At 38.1% G+C, this 20,721-nt stretch overlaps 1 protein-coding gene across 1 annotated transcript in view; it reads left to right on the top strand.

The window, feature by feature from the left end:
* RXFP2 (relaxin family peptide receptor 2) overlaps positions 1-20,721 on the top strand; it is a gene marked incomplete at its 5' end in the record, with an annotated part of 64,089 nt that overhangs the window by 22,891 nt on the left and 20,477 nt on the right. Inside the window, 8 exons of the mRNA XM_025874801.2 lie at positions 1,297-1,437; positions 3,887-3,964; positions 6,886-6,991; positions 8,067-8,138; positions 14,585-14,656; positions 15,257-15,328; positions 16,837-16,908; positions 17,950-18,021. Coding sequence (XP_025730586.2) covers positions 1,297-1,437; positions 3,887-3,964; positions 6,886-6,991; positions 8,067-8,138; positions 14,585-14,656; positions 15,257-15,328; positions 16,837-16,908; positions 17,950-18,021 — 685 coding nt within the window. The remainder of the gene's footprint in view (positions 1-1,296; positions 1,438-3,886; positions 3,965-6,885; positions 6,992-8,066; positions 8,139-14,584; positions 14,657-15,256; positions 15,329-16,836; positions 16,909-17,949; positions 18,022-20,721) is intronic.

Raw genomic sequence — 20,721 nt, 5'->3', positions numbered from 1 at the left:
TTCCTACATATGAAAGACAATTTAGTTCTCGCATCCTCTCTCCCCATACATGTATTGAATCATCCCCTGACCCCAAGGGCCCGCTGTTAACTACTGTGTTATGAAGATATCAATTAAAGCAGGAAGCTGATTTCAAGGGGCGTAAGTTCTCTGTGAGGACAGATTAAAAATAGTCTCCTTGTGCAGGGAACATAAGAGAAAACAAAAGCTGAATAGTGGCTAGGTTGAATGAGAATATGATAAAAGGAATAAAAAAGGAATATAATTAACTTTGACAAAATTACTCTGCGGATAGGATGACCAAAAACATTCCGGAAATTTAGATGTAAAGGACATTCTTTCAATTTCAAAAGAGTACTTTCCAGAAAATAAAGAGATGCTCTTCGTAAATACTCTAGTACAATTGTGGAAGTCATGTATTTTTTTAAAGGAATGCAAGATGAAACTTCACAGAAATTGACTGAAGGAGAGTGTACACTCAGGCATGACTATAGTTCATTATAACTAATTGAAAGGAGTAAGGGGCGTTAACAAGGTGCTCCTAACCATGCCACTGAAGGTTGGCATCAAGGCCAGGAGTTCCCTTGGATTGGTGATAATGATGTTTTTTAATATAGCAGGATAGAGAACAAACCTTCTGTGACTTTCCAAACTGATGACTGCATTTAACTTCCTTACACCTGAAACATAGAAGAAAATATCACCCATATATAGACTGGAATATATAGAAGGAATAACAGAGATAAACCACTTGTGCAAATCGCCTGGGACACAGTAAGCTCAATGAGTGTTAGGTGTTCTTACTTACTATTATTTCTCCTTATTCAAATGTGGTTCTAGATTTCTCTCTAATTCACACTTAAACTGTCCTTTTGCATATGTATTTTTATTATGTCACCTCAAATCCTTCTCATTAAGGATCAGTAAGTAAATAAATCCATCTATTTAATTCTGTTAGCTCACGGCTTTACCTTTCTGTTTCCAAGAATGGACAATCCTTTGATTTCACACGAAAGTAAGACAATTACTTTGGTTTTGTTTACTATTACCTTCCTGAAATTAGTTCAAAATGAACCTTGATCCCATTGTTGGTATAGCTGGTGTTAGATATGACCGTGATTGTTTAGAATGCTATAATTAAGAATATTATTCAAAGAAATTGTGTGCTATGAATGACACCAGACAAACTCAACTCATAGGGCTCTTATGAAAATTAAAGGGGATGCCATGAAAAAGTTTAGCCATGTTAATACTTTCCTTCTGTCACATGAGATTTCTGTCCCCTCTTTCACATAGACTTTCCACTGACCGAAGGCAGTACTCCTTTGTGCCAAAAAGGATATTTTCCCTGTGGGAATCTTACCAAGTGCTTACCCCGTGCATTTCACTGTGATGGTGTGGATGACTGTGGGAACGGGGCTGATGAGGACAACTGTGGTGAGTCCCCCCCCCTCAGCTCCAGACACCCACCTGCCCTTGCGAATGTCCTCAAACTGTGCTTGGACCAAATAACAATTATCATGAAAGGGAAGAGATGATTTGGCATTCTACAGGGAACCCTATTATAACACAAGTAATTGTTCCCAATCAATTTGTGATGATAACCAGAATTTTCACAGGTAGGAGTTGCTTAAATCAGAAATATGAAATTGATAAAAATTGAAGTCATATTTTGAAATCCACTTGGATGTCCATGTTCTAATTTTAAATGTCTTCCTATGACTACCTCTTTTTGGCTTGGTAATTTGGTTCAGCTGCAGGAATACATTTCATAAAGTGTGAATGGGCTCTGCCTAGAGAACTGATTATTGAACAGACCTATATTGAGTGCCCACTATGTGCCAGGGGCTCTTCAACTCACCTGACCACAGCAGGCTCAAGGGAGGGGAGGTCTTACCCTCACGGAGTTCATGTGGGTCATGTGAACAAGGAGGACAATAAACCTGTACATAAATAAATAAAATGTATTTAAGTATTAATATTTATTTAAATACTAAATATTTCAGAAAGTGCTAAGTGCCAGAAAGAATAGAAAACAAGATGACGGGATAGAAAGTGACCTGAAGGGGGGGTTATTTTAAAGATGCAACCAGAGAAAACCTCTCTGAGATAATAACATTTGAATTGAGAACCAAACCATGAAAAACTGTAGAGGAACAGAGTTGCAGACAAAAGAAACAGCAAGTGCAAAAGCCCTGAGGCTCAATGAAATAAGAAAATGTGTTTGTGGGACAGAAAAGCCAGAATGGCTTGATCAGAGTGAACAAGGATATAGAGGGTGAGGAGATAAGCAGAGACCAGATCACCAAAACTCTTACAGGCCATTTCAGGTCTGTATGTTGGAAGTGTATATATTGTCTAATATAACATGTATATTTTTACTTGAAGAAGCTGATGCCAAGTTGACATGTCTAGCTAATGAGTGAGTAGACACTAAAACACAGATCTCCTGAATCTGAAAGAATCCTATGTGTTTTCTACCACCCTGAACTGCCACTCCTTGGCTCTGCCCAGCTAGCAATCAAAGTGAGACAATCGTCCAAAAATGCCAGGCATCTGTCTCTAGAATCTGCTTTCCTGCCCCTGTTATTCATGCATGCTTCCCTCTCACGGAAACTTCTGCCCTCACCTCCTGTGGATCATTCATGCTCATCCTTTGGGATTCAGTTCAGGTCCCCTTTTCACCTGAGAAGCTTGGCTTCCCTGGTCCCAGTTCCCTGTCCTGAAGCTCTCCTCACCAGTCTAAGATAAGCACCTTTTCCCTCTGTTTCCACAGCATCCTGGCTGTACCTGTATGGTCATACCAAGGGCTGCCTTGTCTTTTCACGGTACTTCTTTCCCTGACATGAACTTCTTGAGGAGAGTTCTTCTTCGTGTCTTATTTGCTTTGGTGTCACCAGAGCCTAAGACAGTAGAGTATATCGCAGGTGCTCACTCACTGCTCTGTGATGAGAGCAGGTGTCTGGATGTCAATGGGCAAGTCAATCAAATGCTTGGCATTCCCTCTTCACTGCATGGGAATCAGAGACCCTTCATGTTTATCTGATTCATGAGGATGTTCTGAAAGCAAATTAAAAATAATTTTCGTAAAGGCACCAAATAGAATCATTTTGAAAACCATTGTGGGTATTAATAAGAAATAGAAAGAAGTTAAAGGTTTCAGGGATCAAAGGGGACTTGCGGGCAACTATTTAAATTTACTTTTCTATTTGTACAGACTTCAGTATCGTACCTTATAACATGTATCTCACCATTTTAATAGCATATATTAAAGTAATGCTATTTCAGAATCAGGCCTCTTTTTTAAAAAGAATAGAATTTTCTTGCCGAAAAGGAGAAGGAAATTTAGCAAATAAGCTGGTTATGTCCTCTGACAAATTGAGAAAATATGACTTCACTCTATAGGACTAGATAGTCTTTATTAAAAGGAACTTTGCTTTTGCTTTATGAAGGAGATCAGGTGACACATTTTATTATCAGTCATTACATCTATCAAGTATGGATCTACACATACATATGCAGCAATATGCATATGACAAAACCATTCAGATTGTATTTTCTTCTGAGGACCTCAAAATTAAAGATGAAACATGTAAACCGTCAGCATTAGAAACAAGTAATATTTTTCAAGATGCATATATGTATGTAAAATAATTATCTAGTTCCATTATATATTTTCTGATACATACATTTGAAATATCTGTAACTGCAAAAAGGGGGAAACTCCAGATGTTTGCCTAGCTTTTTCTCCCTTACCATCTGTGTTATCATTCAATTACTTAGACAAATTTTTAGTTGATTTCATTATCAATTTTTTATACTTTTGTTTTGTAATTTGATATTTGATTTATAGAATAACTGACACATATTCATCACCATTTCACAGGAGACACTAGTGGATGGGCGACTATATTTGGCACAGTCCATGGAAATGCTAATAATGTGGCATTAACACAGGAGTGCTGTAAGTGGTATTGATTCAAAGACTCAGTATCAGCTTTGCGAGCAACATGATTTGCGGTGCATGGATTTATATGGGTGGTGTGATAAATTCCCTTTGGAGTTTCAGTTTCAGTTCAATGTATTTCAATGGTCAACTGGTTTGTTGTCTGCCATGGGACTGAGGAGATGGAAGAAAACAGTATACTCCATTCATGCTCATTTTATGTATTAGCCTATGATTGCAAGAATACATAGGTATTGAATAATTATGACAAATAATAAAGATCTTTTTCCCTTTAATTACTTTCTTCAGTAAAGATATTGAACACCAACTACTTTCCAGCCCCTATGTTAAGGACTGGGAGTACAATGATAAGAAAGATGTGGCCCCAACTCACAAATACTTCACACTGTAGCAAGAAAGACAAATCCTGATGGAAGCAGGGAAGGTACAATATAGTGTTAAACTGGGGCAATGATGTTTGCACAAGGGAATGTGGAAGCCTGTTGGAAGAAATGAAGGCTGTGCCAGGGGTGGGGAATGAACCACAGAGAAGATGACATTGAGATGGACTTAGAAGTCCCTGGATGAGGGAATGGAAGGAGGTAACAGGACAAGCAGGGAAGCAAGATCTGCCAAACACTGAGGTAGGAAGGTGCAGAGCAGCTCCTGATGCCTTTTTTCCCAGTGGTTCTGAGTGCCTGGAGCAGAGGAGCTGGACCTAGAAGGTGAGGCCAGCCCATAAAGGGTTTTGGGTGCACACCTTGGACATTGGCCTCTACTCTGTAGATAGAATCATGTCTTTATACATACCTATATTACATACATGTGTCTAATGTCTACATAGGCACAATTATGTAGGTGTATATACAATTATATGTGTATATTATTATGTATATATAATGCATATATATTTAACACTATATTAATATTATATTATGCACTTTACAATACCAGTTTATAATCACCACTTATTATATGCTTTACTATACGTACACAGGAGCATCATATATAAAAATTAGAAATTAAAAGATTAAAAATAAATATAACTGAAAGTTCTAATAGTTTCTTCCTGAACCACAATAAGTCATCTTGTACACATCCCATTGTGGAGATCACTGCTGTACACAGTGGGCAACCACCCACCAAAATTGTGGGCTTATTTTCTTTTAATGAAGAGGAAGAAGCACATGATAAGGAGCGTTTGTGAGACTGATTCTTCCACCAAAATTATAGAGAATGGATTAGAACAATGGTCCTCAGCCCTGGGCAACTTTTGCCCCCAGAGAACATTTGACAATTGTCTGGAGACATTTGGGTTGTCACAACTGGTGGGTTGCTACTGACATCTAGTGTGTAGAGGTCAAGGATGCTGTTGTGCATCCTATGATGTATAGGACAGCCCCCCACAGTGGAGAATGGGCCTCCCCAAACGTCAACCTTGTCAAGGCTGAGGAGAAAGTATGGTGAAAGAGATACTGATCATTATGTTTCCTGCAATACTTCAGATTAATACTCATAATCTAAAACCAGAAAATGTCAGTGAGAAAAGATAGAGATGCAAGATGCATTCCTGAAGAAGAATCCAGAGCCTGTGGGTATGACTGACTTGCAGGTGAGGGGGTCTATATTCACACTGCTCATTTAGACAACAGGCTCAGCTTGGACTACATGGGATTCTTTTATTGGTAAATAAGAGTTTCGAACGTCAGGTTTTCAATCTAATAATATAACCACTATTTCTAATGTCAATAAACATTGAAGTAAACATTCTGAACTTATCTTTAAGAAGTTGAGCTAATTAGCATAAGCTTATAAACAACATAGAATATTTTCCAGAATTTTATACACTAGAATGTATCTTTTGAATTAAGCAGGTACTCAATAAAAGTTTGTTGAATTTACCAAAATTCAGTGACATTGATTTTAAAAAGTTTGGATAAAAGTGATTTAAAGGAAACAGAGCAATTAGAAAGAACTTATAAAGATTTAAATAAATAATAATAAACACAAAAGTTGGAAAATAATCCTCATGTTCTTAGCTCCCATCAAAACAATTACCCACAGGATCAGAGGCAAAATCAAGTGCTCCATAAATATCGCTTCTCTCTCTCTCTCTATCACACACACACACACACACACACACACACACACACACACACACACACAGTGATTATCTGTCCTTTGGGACAACTTGGCCTGGTTTCTCTGTAGATTTCTCACTCCTTTTATATGCCATTATCTTAATAATTATATAAGTTTCTTCACAGTAAAATCTGAAGTTTTATTTTTCTTCTCAATGTTTCAGATAGATGGATCTTTTGTTCTCTCAGCTTCATAGCATCTATACAATTTTTATCTTCCACTATAACTTTATAGTAATGAAAAACAAAGAACCAAAATAAGAGGGAATCTGACTCGGATGATTTCAATAAGGCACAATGGAGGCTATGGCAGAAACTGCATCCCTCTCTTCTCCCAGCTCCAGAAGTTTGAAAGGGGAAAAAGAATGGAATTTAATTTTAATCAACAAGCATTTATTGAACAACCTCTTTGTGTTATTCAATTCAATTAAATTGACTCAATTATACCTATTACAGATTTACTCCATCATAGTAATGTTTTTCATCGAAGAGAACTTAATCTTGCTTCACTATATGCTTTTTTACCATTTAAACCTTTCTGTGGTTTCTTTCTAATCACTTATTAAGTGCCTCTGAAATGACCACTGGAAGCTAGAACTGAGATGAAACACCACATTAGTCTATATTTGACTAGGTGAGAAGTCTTGTTTGCTTTTATTATGGGCCCAAATTAGTGCAGTGAAGGTGTAAATGTTATACTTTTGATGAAGAGAGAACAATGTCATTTATTAGAGATAAGGTCATAATTAAACAAAAAGTATTTTTTTCCCAGTGAAATACTACTCTTTTGCCCCCTAGTTCTAAATCAGTATCCACAACCCTGTGACTGCAAAGGAACTGAATTGGAATGTGTAAATGTCGGCTTAAAGTCTGTGCCAGTGATTTCCAGCAATATGACATTACTGTGAGTAGAATTCACATCTTGCTGATATTTGCCTGTAAAGTCATATGGAAACAATGTAGTCTAATCTAACCTCCCCTTGTTCTGTTTTATGTTACTTGTATACTAGCAAAATAATAGAAGCTCCCTTTAAACCACCAGCCATTAGGGACTTCCTCATGCTTCTTCTCCAAGGAAAACAGGTTTTAAACACTGAGTGTTAGATTAGCTTGAATATCATTTAACTCACAAATGTCTGTGGTCTGGAGTGTTTATTTCAGTTACTTTCTGATCTATTGTTTTTACTAAAGTGCCAGTACTGTACAACTAAAAATGGAAATAAAAAGCAAAACCACTAGCTTATTCTATCTCATTTTAAATAGCAGTAATTGTCCAAGATTGCAAAGATAGAAAAGATCCATGAAGCTAGCTGTGTTATCACTGTGCAAATTTTCCTGTACTTTGGAAAAATGCTTTGAGAGCCTCAGGAATTTGCAATCATGTTATAATTTGACCATGCATGAGTTGGTAAAGATTTTCTTTTTTTTTTTTTAATTTATTCATTTGAGACAGAGAGAGAGAGAGAGAGAAAGCAGGAGCAGTGGGGAGAGGCAGGGGGAGAGGGAGAAACAGACTCCCTGCTGAGCAGGCAGCCTGATGTGGGGCTCAATCCCAGGACCTGGAGATCATCACCTGAGCTGAAGGCAGACACTTAACCACCTGAGCCACCCAGGCGTCCCAAGTTGGTTAGGATTTTCTTTTGGTTTTTTTTTTTTTTGGGGTTTTTTGGGGGGGGGGGTTGTTTTGTTTGTTGTATTCTGTTAAATTACCCAGAGAGTAAAGATGTTAAATCACCAAAGACATTCTAGTCTATCATACTAACTGGCCAGTCTTGTCAAATGTGTGCAAACTGCTTTATTTTGCTTTATGGACTTCTCTTTCTCACATGAGGAAGTTTTCAGTTACCACAGTCATTTTCAAATATGTGTTAAGCAGCATGGAGTATCATTAAATATCCTGTTTTCAAGCATGCACTTTCTAGGAAGACTTTGGTTGGTCATTAAACCTGTAATGAAGTCTGTTTTACCTGTTATTTTAGGTCTCTTAAGAAAAACAAAATTCACAGCCTTCCAGATAAAGTTTTCATCAAATACACAGAACTTAAACAGATGTAAGTAGCTATTAGTAGTGTCTTTATGAAGAAATCCTTGTGATGTTTTATTTAAGATGCCTTTTATCTTTTTAAGTAACATGAAATATAAACGATAACTTTTACCATGAAATTTATTTTTCCAAATGTAATTAAGATTAGGAAATTAAGCTTTGAAAACTAGCATATTATCTTTCCATTTCATAATTTAAAATAGCTGAATTGATTTTATTTAAGCTATTTTTAGAGAACTAAATTGGAGTTGAGATGAGGCATCTAAATAAGAAAACACATAGTTCCATGTGATTTTCCAAGATCATTTGGAAAATGACATTGTAGATTCAGAGGCACTAGAAGTACTTTTTAATTTAAAGAGGAATGTTAGTATAGACCAGAATGATCAGATCATTTAAAACACATAATGAAAGGATACAGCCTATCTCCCAGGACAATAGGAACAAAACCACAATCTTAGTGAAATCAGCGATATTAGCATATCTGAGGAAAGAAAATGTTAATAAATAGAGCACAGTCAGCAGTGAAGAAATGGTAGTCAGCAAGAAACGAAGTATCAAGATGCCATCTTCCAAGAAAGAAAACCAGGATCTGGGAGACATAATCCCTACAGAAGTCTCTACTGGAGGGCAGGGATGGAGTGTCAATTTCCACCATAACTAGCATGAACTATCTTTTGATGGATATTACCTTTGCTTTGAATCCCTGCTCACCAAGCAACATTATGATGACTGCATTAACTTCCCAAATTATTCATACTAAAGTATCTGGGCAGTTATCTTGGATAAGGTATAAGAACATTCCTCTTGGTGGAATTGGATATCTCCTATTTAAATAAAGAAATTGAGAATATTCAACCTCTTGTGAGTTTGGTTACTATGTCAGTTCCTCTGAGCACAGCCACTCTGGGATAATGAAGAGATCAAATTTCTACACTTGCCAAGATGATCATTAGACTAGACTTAAAAATTAACAAAGTAATGTTGTAAAGCCCCTTGGCAGTACAATCATATTGTTTTATCCTTCAGCCTTCAGCATAGAAGGTTTCTAGAAATGTGAAATATGTTAAAATCTAGAAATGTAAAATATGGTAAAAGGAATAAAAATAATCTGATCTTTGGCTTATACTGGACAGACATATTTGGTTTAAAATGCCATTGACAATTCTATGCTGTTCATGAATTTAGGTACAGATTTTCTCATACAAGAAAAGAAGTCAATGAAGGAAGTCCATGAGTGAGGTGGAATCTTTTGTGAACAGAGATAATCATGCCTGGGTTTGATTACAGCCTTTGTAAATATCATCTTATATCTCTGTAAATACCATCCTGGTGGAGCATGTGATCATGTTGACATCGCCACCGTGGAGTAGCTGTGCACGGACTCTGGGTTTCCAGATTCCTCCAGAGAGGAAATCTTAACTATGCTGCTGCTAATCTTACTGAAAATTCTTAGAATCACCACATGTTCATTCTATGAATCAATATTGTGCTTGCAGTTGCCTGAATAATGCTCAAGAGTGGAAAAATAAAATAGCACTAGCAGAAAGGAAAGAAAAAAGGCTCATGTTGTAGAGTATGTTTCAATTCTATGATCTAGAGTCGTAGAAATTTTATGAATTTTTAATGAAATCTTCTTATTATTCACAAGGCAACTAAAGTCTGCAATGGTTAAATGATTTAACTAGGATCTACAGCTAGTAAGTGGAAGAGACACATTTAGAACCCCTATCTTCTGATGCCTGATGCAGTGTTTATTTTATAATAACCAGAAACCAGAGATGGAAAGAAATCATTCTAGCATCAGATTGAATGTTCTACCAAGACATACTGTCCTAGACCATACAGAACTCCCTTCTCTACATTTCCCTCTAATTTGGGACAAGTTGACTTCTGAGAAGGCAGAGAGATCACCAGAAGATCAAACAAAGGAGAGTTAAATTTCAACTACTTAGACCAAGTCCTTTTGTGGACCACTGATCTATGTCAATAATATCTCTTGTAGTATCGGCTAGCCCACTTAAGGGAAGAACATGGAATCACTCCTTTTGATAATTCAGGCCCCAAGTTTTCCTAGTGAAATAAAATAGGAATTAACCTTAATTGCCCAGAGCAGCTGGAAAATTCTCCAAATAAATGTTTACTTCTATTTTGTTTGAGAAAACCTAGGTGCCACATCATCATCCAGCAGAGGCTTTCTCGATGCAAGCTGCTATTTGATGCTTTCTAGGCAGGTTGATTCTCCTGGAGACTGAGAGAAAAGAGATCATGAGACCCTCATCAATAAATACTAAGTTATCTGTTAAAGGCAAAACACAGCACAATTCTTTATATTTATATAACACTTTTTAAAGTTTACACAGAATCCAACATTTGGAATTCTCATTTGGACTTTGATCCCCAAAATCTGTGAGGTGGGGTCAGACATCATGAGATCCTTTTAGAAATGAGGGTATCTACTCTGGAGAAGAGGGTTTGTTTGCCCAAAGGCAGTCAACTGACAAGTATTAGAGCTTGGTCTCAAAACTAGACCTCTGACTGTGGTCCTTTGGGAGCATGATCCAGTCTCAGAATATTGTTACTGTTGATGAAAACGTCCATTAACCAAACTTTGATTTGAAAATAACTCAAGTTCTTTATAAGCATTACTCAAATACCACAAAGCAGCTCATGAGCTCATGAGTACCCCCAGCGCCTTTTCTCCCACTCTTCAGCAGCTCCTGCCACTCCTTCTCCAGCCCCCAGCCTTAGACAAGCCCTTCCCTCTCCTGTCCTACACCTACCTTCTCCTTCCCTGTTCTGCATTACAATGGCCCAAATAACCATAGCAAAACCCAAACCATCCCCAGGAGAAGGCATCCGGGGAACAGACAACCCCCAGAACCCTTGGTAGCATTCATCAGGAGGGTAAAAGCTGAGAAAACCACATGTTCATTCATTCTTTCAACAAATATTTGTTGATACATGTGAGGTGCCACACACTGAGGATACCGTTGTAAACAACACCAAGAAAAGGCCTCTCTTCGTGGAGCTTAAGGCACAAGGTCGGAGGTTAGACAATAAAATTGAAAATACATAGTGTGTTAGATACTGATTAGGGCCATGGAGAAAAATAAGCCAGGAAGGGAATGAGGGCGTGCTAAGGAAAAAAAATTTCAAAGAATATGTTAATAAATTTTGTCCTGTCATTCACCTACATTTGCTTTACATGTAGTATTTAGAATAAATGTAATATTAACACTGTGATATGACCAAAGCAGGGCAGGGGAAAGCTCGCAACATTTCCTTTCTAAACTCTATATGCCCTAAGCTTACATTTGCTTTTTGGTGGCTACTTCATTCCCTTAACTCTTAGTGATCATGCTTCTAAAATTCCCAGTCTTGCGCCGTCGGTGTTTCTGCTAAGTGTTGGCTACTCCATCCTGCATTTGTGCACTTGGCATTTGAGAGCTAGTGATGGGTCCATAAATTATCCCTATTCCATTTCATCTTGTTAGAGTCAGCTTTTCTTATCAGAGTGTGAAGAACTTTTTGGAAAATTCAACATATTTACTATTCTTCCCAGCATTCTGTCATATGAAAATTAGATGAACCACCTTTCCCCATATCATGGAGTAAAATATTGAAGAAGACAGTGTCAAATACTGTTTCCTGAGCCCTTCATCATCATCGTTAAAATGATGTGTATTGTTCTTTATTTTGTCCATAAAACCATCATAAAACCATTTGATCAATGCCTGATAGACCTGTAAGCAATGTCAGCCACACGTTCGTGTCGGACTGATCAGTTTTTCAAAGAAAAAAATCAAGTTGTTCTGACATGCCCTGATTCTCATGTAGTCCCCTGTTCACTTTCTCTTTGAGGCATTCACAGGCAGTGTCCTAAATAGCCTGTTCTGTGATCTTGCCCAGAACCAACATCAAACTCAACCTTCTCTGCACTGGGATATATCCTAAGAGATCACTGAATCTAACTTTGAGTGAGTTTGTGGTCTAGAAAGCTCTAAATATTCAGTGGATTGAGGTCATTTAGGCATCCAGAAAAATAAATTTATAAATCAAAATGAAAGTTTATTTGCCAGATGAATAAATGTTTTTCAACTTGTCTGAATGCGTTTACTATTGATCAGATTACTCATTTTAATAATCTTTTAAAATATCAAGAATTTCTAATATTGGGGGGAAGAAATTTAAGATGACCTTTCAGAGAAATAAACTATAATTTATAACATTGACTGTAATACTTTATCACCACTACCATGGAAACCAACAGCAGTTCTCCCCCCCATTATAACATAAACCTTATATAAATTAGAAATTCCTTCTTAAACATGGTTCTTGTTCAAGGCAATCACTGGCAACAAAATGTAGCTCAAGGAGTCTGCCTGGCTCATGAATACAAAATGTTGCATTAAAAAATAGCCTATAAACATGCATGTCATTAAAGCATTTATTTGCTTTAGTTTCAGGTACATAAATTCCTGGCGTTTCTGCTTGAAAAGTCCTGACAGCTGAAACAGCAGGAATTCATGAACCAGTAAGTTATTCTTAAAAGGCCATTCAATGTAAAGTATATTAAATGGGCTCATATCTCAGCTCTGAATAAAAAGAGGACACCACTTGCCAAATTGTCATGTTTCCAAATTTCCCCTCATATTCACCAAGCTTCTATTCTGCAAAGAAGAAAGGGGATACTACAGGATCAAGTTAAAATTCACTAGCCTAAGCCTGAGACAGGGGACTTGGGACTCTGGTTCTCTTTGGAGTGCCAGCAAGCTGAAGCCAAACCAAAAGACTAGAGGCTCTTCATTATTTAAGGAGTTGGAGTCTTAACTCATGTCAGGGAAGGCAGAGAGGCTGTACATGTCCAGTGAGTCATGCAGATCGAAAGCACAAAGTCAAATTCACAATTTATGACTGCCCATCTCTTCAAGATTTTGAGAGCATGTAGGTAAAATGTGCATTCCACTTTTGAATTCATTATCTTGAATGAAATATAAATTGCACTAGTTAGGTGGTAAATCTTATATTTAAGAGGAACTTCAATATATCTATATTATGGTATTATATTCTTTTTCTATTTTCATTTATTGTTGTAACATAATTCATTATTTTAATTTTCATTACATCACTCAAGGGCTCTGAAATGCTAAAACAGATTCTGATCTGTATGGACTCATTCTATTCGTAGCAGAACTTTAAAACCAAAAGCACAATTTATGCTGCAATGGGAAGCATCTCTTCACAGACATGGTGATGGCGAGGAGGGTTAGAAGGGCATGCATGAGGTCTCCATGGGTTTCAGGTTTACTTTGTGGGATTGAAATTGATGCTTTGTGTATCTTTGGATGTAATGCATGTGCTCTGTAGAACCAGCCTTTTCCACTTGGTGGTACACAGAGAAAATGACAATATTTGTTTAACACTTAGGGTTATAGATGGGTTCGCTGATAATTGGGAGGTGATCTCTGCTTTACCTAGCTACCTGAATGGCTGAGGGTTTTAATATCCTGGCACACCTATAATGCTTTTGCTAGGGAATGAATAGTTACAGTACAGTCATATGCTCAAGGAGCACATGTTCTATGAACAGTTTTGCAGTGAAGTATCATAACAGTTAAGAAGGTGTTGTGCAAGATTTTAGGAACCGAAGCAAATAAATATAAGAGATAGGGAAGCCATTCAAAAGACTATGTAGTCATTAGTTACTATTATTAGTGGAAATTTCCTGCTCTTAAATACCTCTAGAAAATATGAATTCAAGGCTAACCTCTCATTGTACAATGAGCACAGGAAATGGAAATTATTTACTTAGATACTCCCAACTTAGATATTATTGAATAATACTCTATTGCTAAATTGCTTCAGGGGTTAAGTAAATCATGACCCTGTGAGCTGAAGTTGATGTACTAGACCCAGTTTAACTACTCATGCCATTTGTGACCTTGAGCACCTTATTAACTCCTTTTGTGCTTCTTGCTCTGCATCTCAAAATAGAAAAGAATAAGACTTGCCCTCTCCTTTTTCCATGGGAATAGAATGAAGAGAAATGGGGAATTAAAGTTGGAACCCTGTGCTGAAAAAAATAAAGCTCAACAGTGAGACTGGTTGGTCTCACAAGGGGCGTATCTCTTGCAAGTCAGAATAAGAAAACTGTGAAACAAGACCACTTGGCTCCTCAAACTCATCACACAGGAGCTCAGCGGTGCAAACCAGAGATGCCTGAATCTCACTGCATGGGTGCCAGTGGGACAGGAACATTGGCTAGGTTCATAGCCATCTCTCATGGGCAACACCTCTACTGCTCAATATAAGAATAGGACTTGGGACTTTATAAGCCAGTTTCACAAAATGTCTTTTCGTTGAAGAAAGTGGAGACCACATTCAACAACTTGATAAAATACAAAACACCTAAACCATAATCACATGACTCTTCTATCTTATTCCTACCAGATTTCTTCAGCATAACTGTATTACACACATTTCCAGGAAAGCATTTTTTGGATTACATAAACTGCAAATATTGTAAGTAACTTCTTTATAATTATGAGTAAAATTTTAAGTAAAGATTAGAAGGGTAGAATGATGATTTTTAAAGGCTTGACTTGGCTATAGCAAAATGGGAGGAATTGGGTATCACGAAGTACTTAGATTAGTTATTATGCTAAAAGAATTATTAAAAGATTCCTAGTTTTATCAGTTACGAAGGCTTTCCTTAACCTTGTCTTCTCAAGTTTGGGTCATTTCCACAATATTTTAGCGTTTTATTTTTGCTAACCCTCGCTAACTTACCTATATATTTTCTTAAAATGCTGGTCTACTAAGGATGTGACCAAAAAGAACAAAAGCAAGAATAACCTACTCTTATACTCTTAAAAAATATAATATTCCAACACACAACTTTTGGCCATTTTGCTGGTCCTGGCCCTGGTGTTGCACACACTAGGCTTGTTATCTATATCTCCTAGTTGTTCCTGGATTTCTCCCCCTCTTCTTATCCAGTTGGGTGCTGTCAGAGACAGATGTCCATACTCCATAATCATCAGCAGCAGCTCATATTCTAATTATATGTGACTAAAATGGAGTATTGAGTTTGCCTAATTGACTTGCTCATGCTATTTATAGGTATCTCAGCCACAACTGCATTACAACTCTCAGACCCGGAGTATTCAAAGACTTACATCAGCTAACTTGGCTGTAAGTATTCTAGCTTTTTCTTCCCCCACAAAAGATCAGTCTTGATGATATACATCAATGCTTATAGTTTCCATCTATTTATGTATCTTGTTTATTATACTCATTTTTCTGACTGTCACATAATCTGGAGCACTTTACCCAAGCAATTCAGATAATGGCATGCCAAATGGTAGTTATGTGCAAAGAAATCTGTGCCATGCTCTTTCAGGAAGTTTCCTGAGTCCATCCAGTGTTTACCTATTCCAGCATTTCTCAACCTCAACTCTGTTGGCATTTGATCCAGATAATTCTTTGACGAGGGGGGTGTTCTTGTGTATTTGGGGATGTTCAGCAGCACCTGTGATCCCTACCCCAGTTGATGCCAGTAGTCCTGATTCCCAGAGTTATGACAACCAAAAATGTCTCCAGACATTCTCAAATGTCCCCTGACCTAGAAAGTAAGCAAGGTAAGGGCTTTTTTGATTTCCAGAACATTCATAGAAAAGTCTGAAAATATGGTAGTTTGTGGTGTTTCATTACTTTCCAGGCTGAGCCACCAGCTCCATACTGAGGAGTCTCACATCAGACGTTTGTGTTTTCATCAGAAAAATGAACGTCAGGCAGTTAGAAGGCTCTATGTGTCAGTTTGCCCATTTTCTGTAGGTTGGCCTGGCCTAGTGGAAAAAGCCAGAACTTCAATTCATCCAGATCCTGTGTATGCCGTGGTCCTATGCTTAATGTTCCAGGCAACTTTCTTAATCTTCCGAGGCTGCTTTTTTCCTCATCTGTAAACTATAATCACAGTTCCTTTCTAAGAACAATGTTGTGAGGTTAAATCACAGGGCATATATAAACTGCCACATGCAGAGCTCCTGGCATATAGTAGGTGCCCGATGTCACTCCCTTCTCCAACTCTTACCCTCAGGGACCCCTGGCTTCAAAGGCACAAGAAAAAAGAAGGCATATTTCCCTTTAGTCTATTTCTTTCTAGGAAAATACCATGTATCATTAGAAACGGTGATTTGAATATGTGAATATTCTCGCTCTTTCACCCTCAAGGCTCCTAATGAGTTTGTTTGTGCAGACCTTATTAAATGCATCATTTGAACGCTGTGAGACCAAAGAACTATTTGTGATTTCCTAAGAATTTTTTTTTCCTCATTCACTCTTCATTCAGTCCATCAGTAGGTCAAAGCATTCACCAAGCCTGTATTCAGCCAATTAATAATTCAGCTTGTGCCGGACCCAAGTATCCAGAGGTGAAGCATATGACTCAGGTCTTGAAGTTCAATGGGAGGTGGATGCAGGCAGAGAAAACAGTCAGGACAGAGCTCATAAGGGCTGGGATGGGGGTGGTAAGAATTTGGAGGAAAGAGCCAGGGTGAGGGATGGGGGCCAAGTGTGGACGGGCAGGAAGGAAAAGAGCAGGTGTTGGGGGAGACATGATTGTCATGGGCCTTTTCTTGTTACCTGGTTTTATTTCACAGATGCCTCTAATGCTGGAAATGTTTGTGATATGCTTTTTTCAGAATTCTAGATGACAATCCAATAACCAGAATTTCACAGAGGTTGTTTACTGGATTAAAGTCCTTGTTTTTCCTGTAAGTGTTCATCTACCCTTCAATACCTCTGTCGATAAACTGCAAAAACATCTAACACTAGCTTACAAAAAAGAGCTTTAAAAAAACTCAGGCCTGCTAACATTTTTATTAGTCAAAACCTTTCCTGTATGTCCAGCCACAGTTACTGTTGTGATTTCCTGGCCATGGTATATTTTAAGCCTACTGGTTGATTGCTTTTTGATCTCCTTTAATACCCTTTAATCCTAAGGCATGTTTGACTTGCAGTGGTTAACCAAAGATAGTATTCATTTTTATCTCCTAACTACATTTAAATCTATCAGAATCTCCCGGGAGTTCAGCTCCGACTACATTTTTAACAGAGGGAAATGTGCTTTTGCCCAGCGAGAGTCACTAAAAATTCCAAATTCTTTGTCCCACCAACAGAGCTGTTCTCATAATTACATTCTCACTGTTTACTAATACACTGAAATTATTTATCAGCAGGGGATTATTATGTTCCTTTATAGTTGATCGTATAGCATCATTATTTTTCCATTCGTCAAAAGGGACCACAATATCATAAATTAATTGTGCAGCTTAACATGCTGATGGGTTGTTTTCCTTCCCCCAGTGCCCCCTGCTACCACTTCTTAGATTTAATGCAGTTTGCGATGTGGCCCTTTAATACTGTAAGTGATTAATGTTTCCCTTAAAAAAAAACTCCAGATGTAGGATGCTAGAAATGATTGCAAATCTGAAGTTTACAAGGAAAATTACCATGAACTTCAAAATTATCACTCGATATATACTTTTGTTTCATCTCATAAAATTAAACTGTACAATGTTTATTCCCAGGTTGTACATATCATACTTTTGTGTTCATAGTTTCTTTGACATCTGCTTCCTTTTCCGTGCCATTCGCATATCTAGACATCATTTTGAAGAGGTAGTTATGTCTGTATTCTTTATCCGGATGTGTTGATTTTAGCATGCAAGTTTCCGAATTGTGGAAATAGTAAAAATGCTGTTCTTAAAGTGGCATATCATTTTGTTTCTAATTAACATCTTCTTTGTGTAAAGGTCTATGGTTAATAACTACTTAGAAGCCCTTCCCAAACAGATGTGTGCCCAAATGCCTCATCTCAATTGGATGTGAGTACGCATTTAGGAGCTAATTTGTTCTTCATCCAGATTAAGGAAACTAGACCCGAAGTTAATTCATGATTACATAAAAAGCCCATTGGTGATCTTTCCAAAACCCGAATCCAATTATGTTATTTCCTGGTTTAAAACTCTTTTGAGAATTCCACTGGGTGTGCAGGTCAAATTCAGACTTGCCCCTTGAGCACCCAAGGCCCCCATTTTCTACCCCTTCCTCCATATAGTCTACTACCCTGTTCCTCCTCCTCACGAGTCTTCCTTCCAGATGCACCAAACTGCTATAATCAATTCCCTGGGCACATATTATTCCTTCAATTAGAAAAGTCTTGCTCCTTTATTCTTTTGGTTAACCCCAACATCTCCTTCAAAAGTCAGCTTAAACATCCCCTCCAGGAGGCCATCCCTGACACGTCAGTCAATTTTATTGCCTGCCTCTCTGCCTCCTTTATTTACACTATGGACAGACGTCCACCATGCCACCTGGTCCCTACATGGCACACCTATCGTGCTATCACTATCACAGAACCATTGGTTTACTTGTCTGTCCCCTACCGTTTCTGTAAATTCTACGAGGGCAGAAACCCACCTTGGGATTTATATCCCAGCATTTGTACAATGACCAGCACATAATAACTGCTCAACAAACCTTTGTGAAATGAATGTGCTAAACCATTTCCACTCCTTGTTAACTTTGAACCAATACTTGTTTAAAACATTTAGTTGGTTTACTTCATGGCTTCACTACCACTACTCCCCATTCCTGCCACCTTCATCTTCACGGTCTCCTGAGACAGGCAGTATTGTCCCATGCAGATATCTCTTGCCCTGTGAAATGCTGATTGTACTGTCCCCCAGAACTCTCCTCATTGTCAAATCAGGGGACTCAATACTCATAAGATGATAAAACGGTAGTGCCTCAGCTTTTGATCCTTTCTGAGCTAGCCTTACAATTACTTGTTACAACTATTAGGTGCCCTTGTGTTTATTTACCGACATGCATTTATTTATTTATTTATTTATTATTTATATACCTGTTATCAAAATACTTTTAAGGCAACAGAGGTCTTATGTAGATGTGCCACTGCCGAAAGGGAAATAATGGTCTGATCAACATGAGAATAAAACTTGTTAAGAATAGGTGAGAAAAAACAACTTAGAATACACATGAGCACATCTGCGCAATGAGAAGCAAACAGGAAATGGTGAAGGTAGCAGAAAAAGATCAGGGCCCAGGCCTGTTCCCCAAAATGGACATCGGCAACGAAGAGGAGATCGGGAACCAGCGTCAAAACCCTGGGTTCTGGCATACTCATGGTCACTCAAGCCTCCTTCAAACACTAGGGAAAAATGTAGACACCCAGTGAAAATATGTTGTTAGGAAGATAGTCTGCACATGGAAAAAGGCCTTTAAACCAATAGGACAGAGAACTGAGAGGTCAGACCTGAAAAACTCCCATAAGGCAGAAAAAAATGCCCTGGCCAGGCTTCTCCTCCATCACTTGCCATCAACAGGGCTATGCTCTCAACTCTTTACTGTTATACTTGTGAAATGTAAAAACATTTATTTCCATTCCATTCAATAATATTTGGATGTTAAAAAAAAAAAGATTTTATTTATTTATTTATTTATTTATTTATTTATTTATTTCACAGAGAAAGAGTGAAAGCAGGAACACAAGCAGGGGGAATGGGAGAGGGAGAAGCAGGCTTCCCGCCTAGCAGGGAGCCCGATGTGGGGCTCGATCCCAGGACCCTGGGATCATGACCTGAGCTGAAGGCAGACGCTTAACGACTGAGCCACCCAGGCACCCCATATTTGGACCTTTAAGAGAGTATAGTGTTTATTATTTTAATCACAGTATTTTAAGGCTGAAAAAAGTATCAAGTTCCTACAAGACCACCTGGATGGCTATAAAATAAAACTTAAAAGGGAATGAAAAAAGGATTGGTGATTTTAGTGTTAATGTGAGAAATGTTCAGAAGCAGCAATATAGCTATTGTCATATATATGGAGGATTATAGGAAGCAGACTATAAAAAGAAGTTGGGAGACTTGGCAGGAAAGTTGCCTCTGTCTCATTCCTTGGCGCTGCTGGGAGTGGCAATGTCAGAGTGCTCCCGAGGGGGGTTCCCTGATGGTGGGATGCCACTGCCATAAGGGATCACCAGCAGGATGTAATCATTCTGCCAGTGCTTCTCCAGTGTCGGCACTCATCGCAAATAACATGAGGACTAGTTAAGACCGCAGTTCCTTCGCAATGACGTGGATGGAATATCATGCTAAGTTAGATAAATCAGTCAGAGAAGGAAAAATACTGTATGATCTCACTCATAGGTACAATTTAAGAAACAAAACAAATGAGCCAAGGTAAAAGAGAGAGAGAGAGAGGGAGAAGCCAAGAAACAGACTCTTAACTATTGAGAACAAATTGATGGTTACCAGAGAGTGGCTGGGCGGGGGGATGGGGAAACCAGGTGATGGGGATGAAGGAGGGCACTTGTGATGAGCACCAGGTGTTGTATGGAAGTGTCGAATCACTATATTGCACACCTGAAACTAATATAATACTGTATGTTAACTATACTGGAATTAAAAAAAAAAAAAAGACCTCAGTCCTAAGGACTGGGGTGGAGCCCTAGAGTTTGCATTTCTAAGAAGTCCCCAGGTGACTCGGAGGGCTGTCCCAGCCAC

Source organism: Callorhinus ursinus, unplaced genomic scaffold (assembly GCF_003265705.2).
Source record: "Callorhinus ursinus isolate GAN/ISIS: 27379988/994484 unplaced genomic scaffold, GSC_fseal_2.0 scaffold7, whole genome shotgun sequence".
NCBI lineage: Eukaryota > Metazoa > Chordata > Mammalia > Carnivora > Otariidae > Callorhinus > Callorhinus ursinus.
The sequence above is the reverse complement of the archived record's forward strand: the minus strand, read 5'-3'. Positions and strand labels throughout refer to the sequence as shown.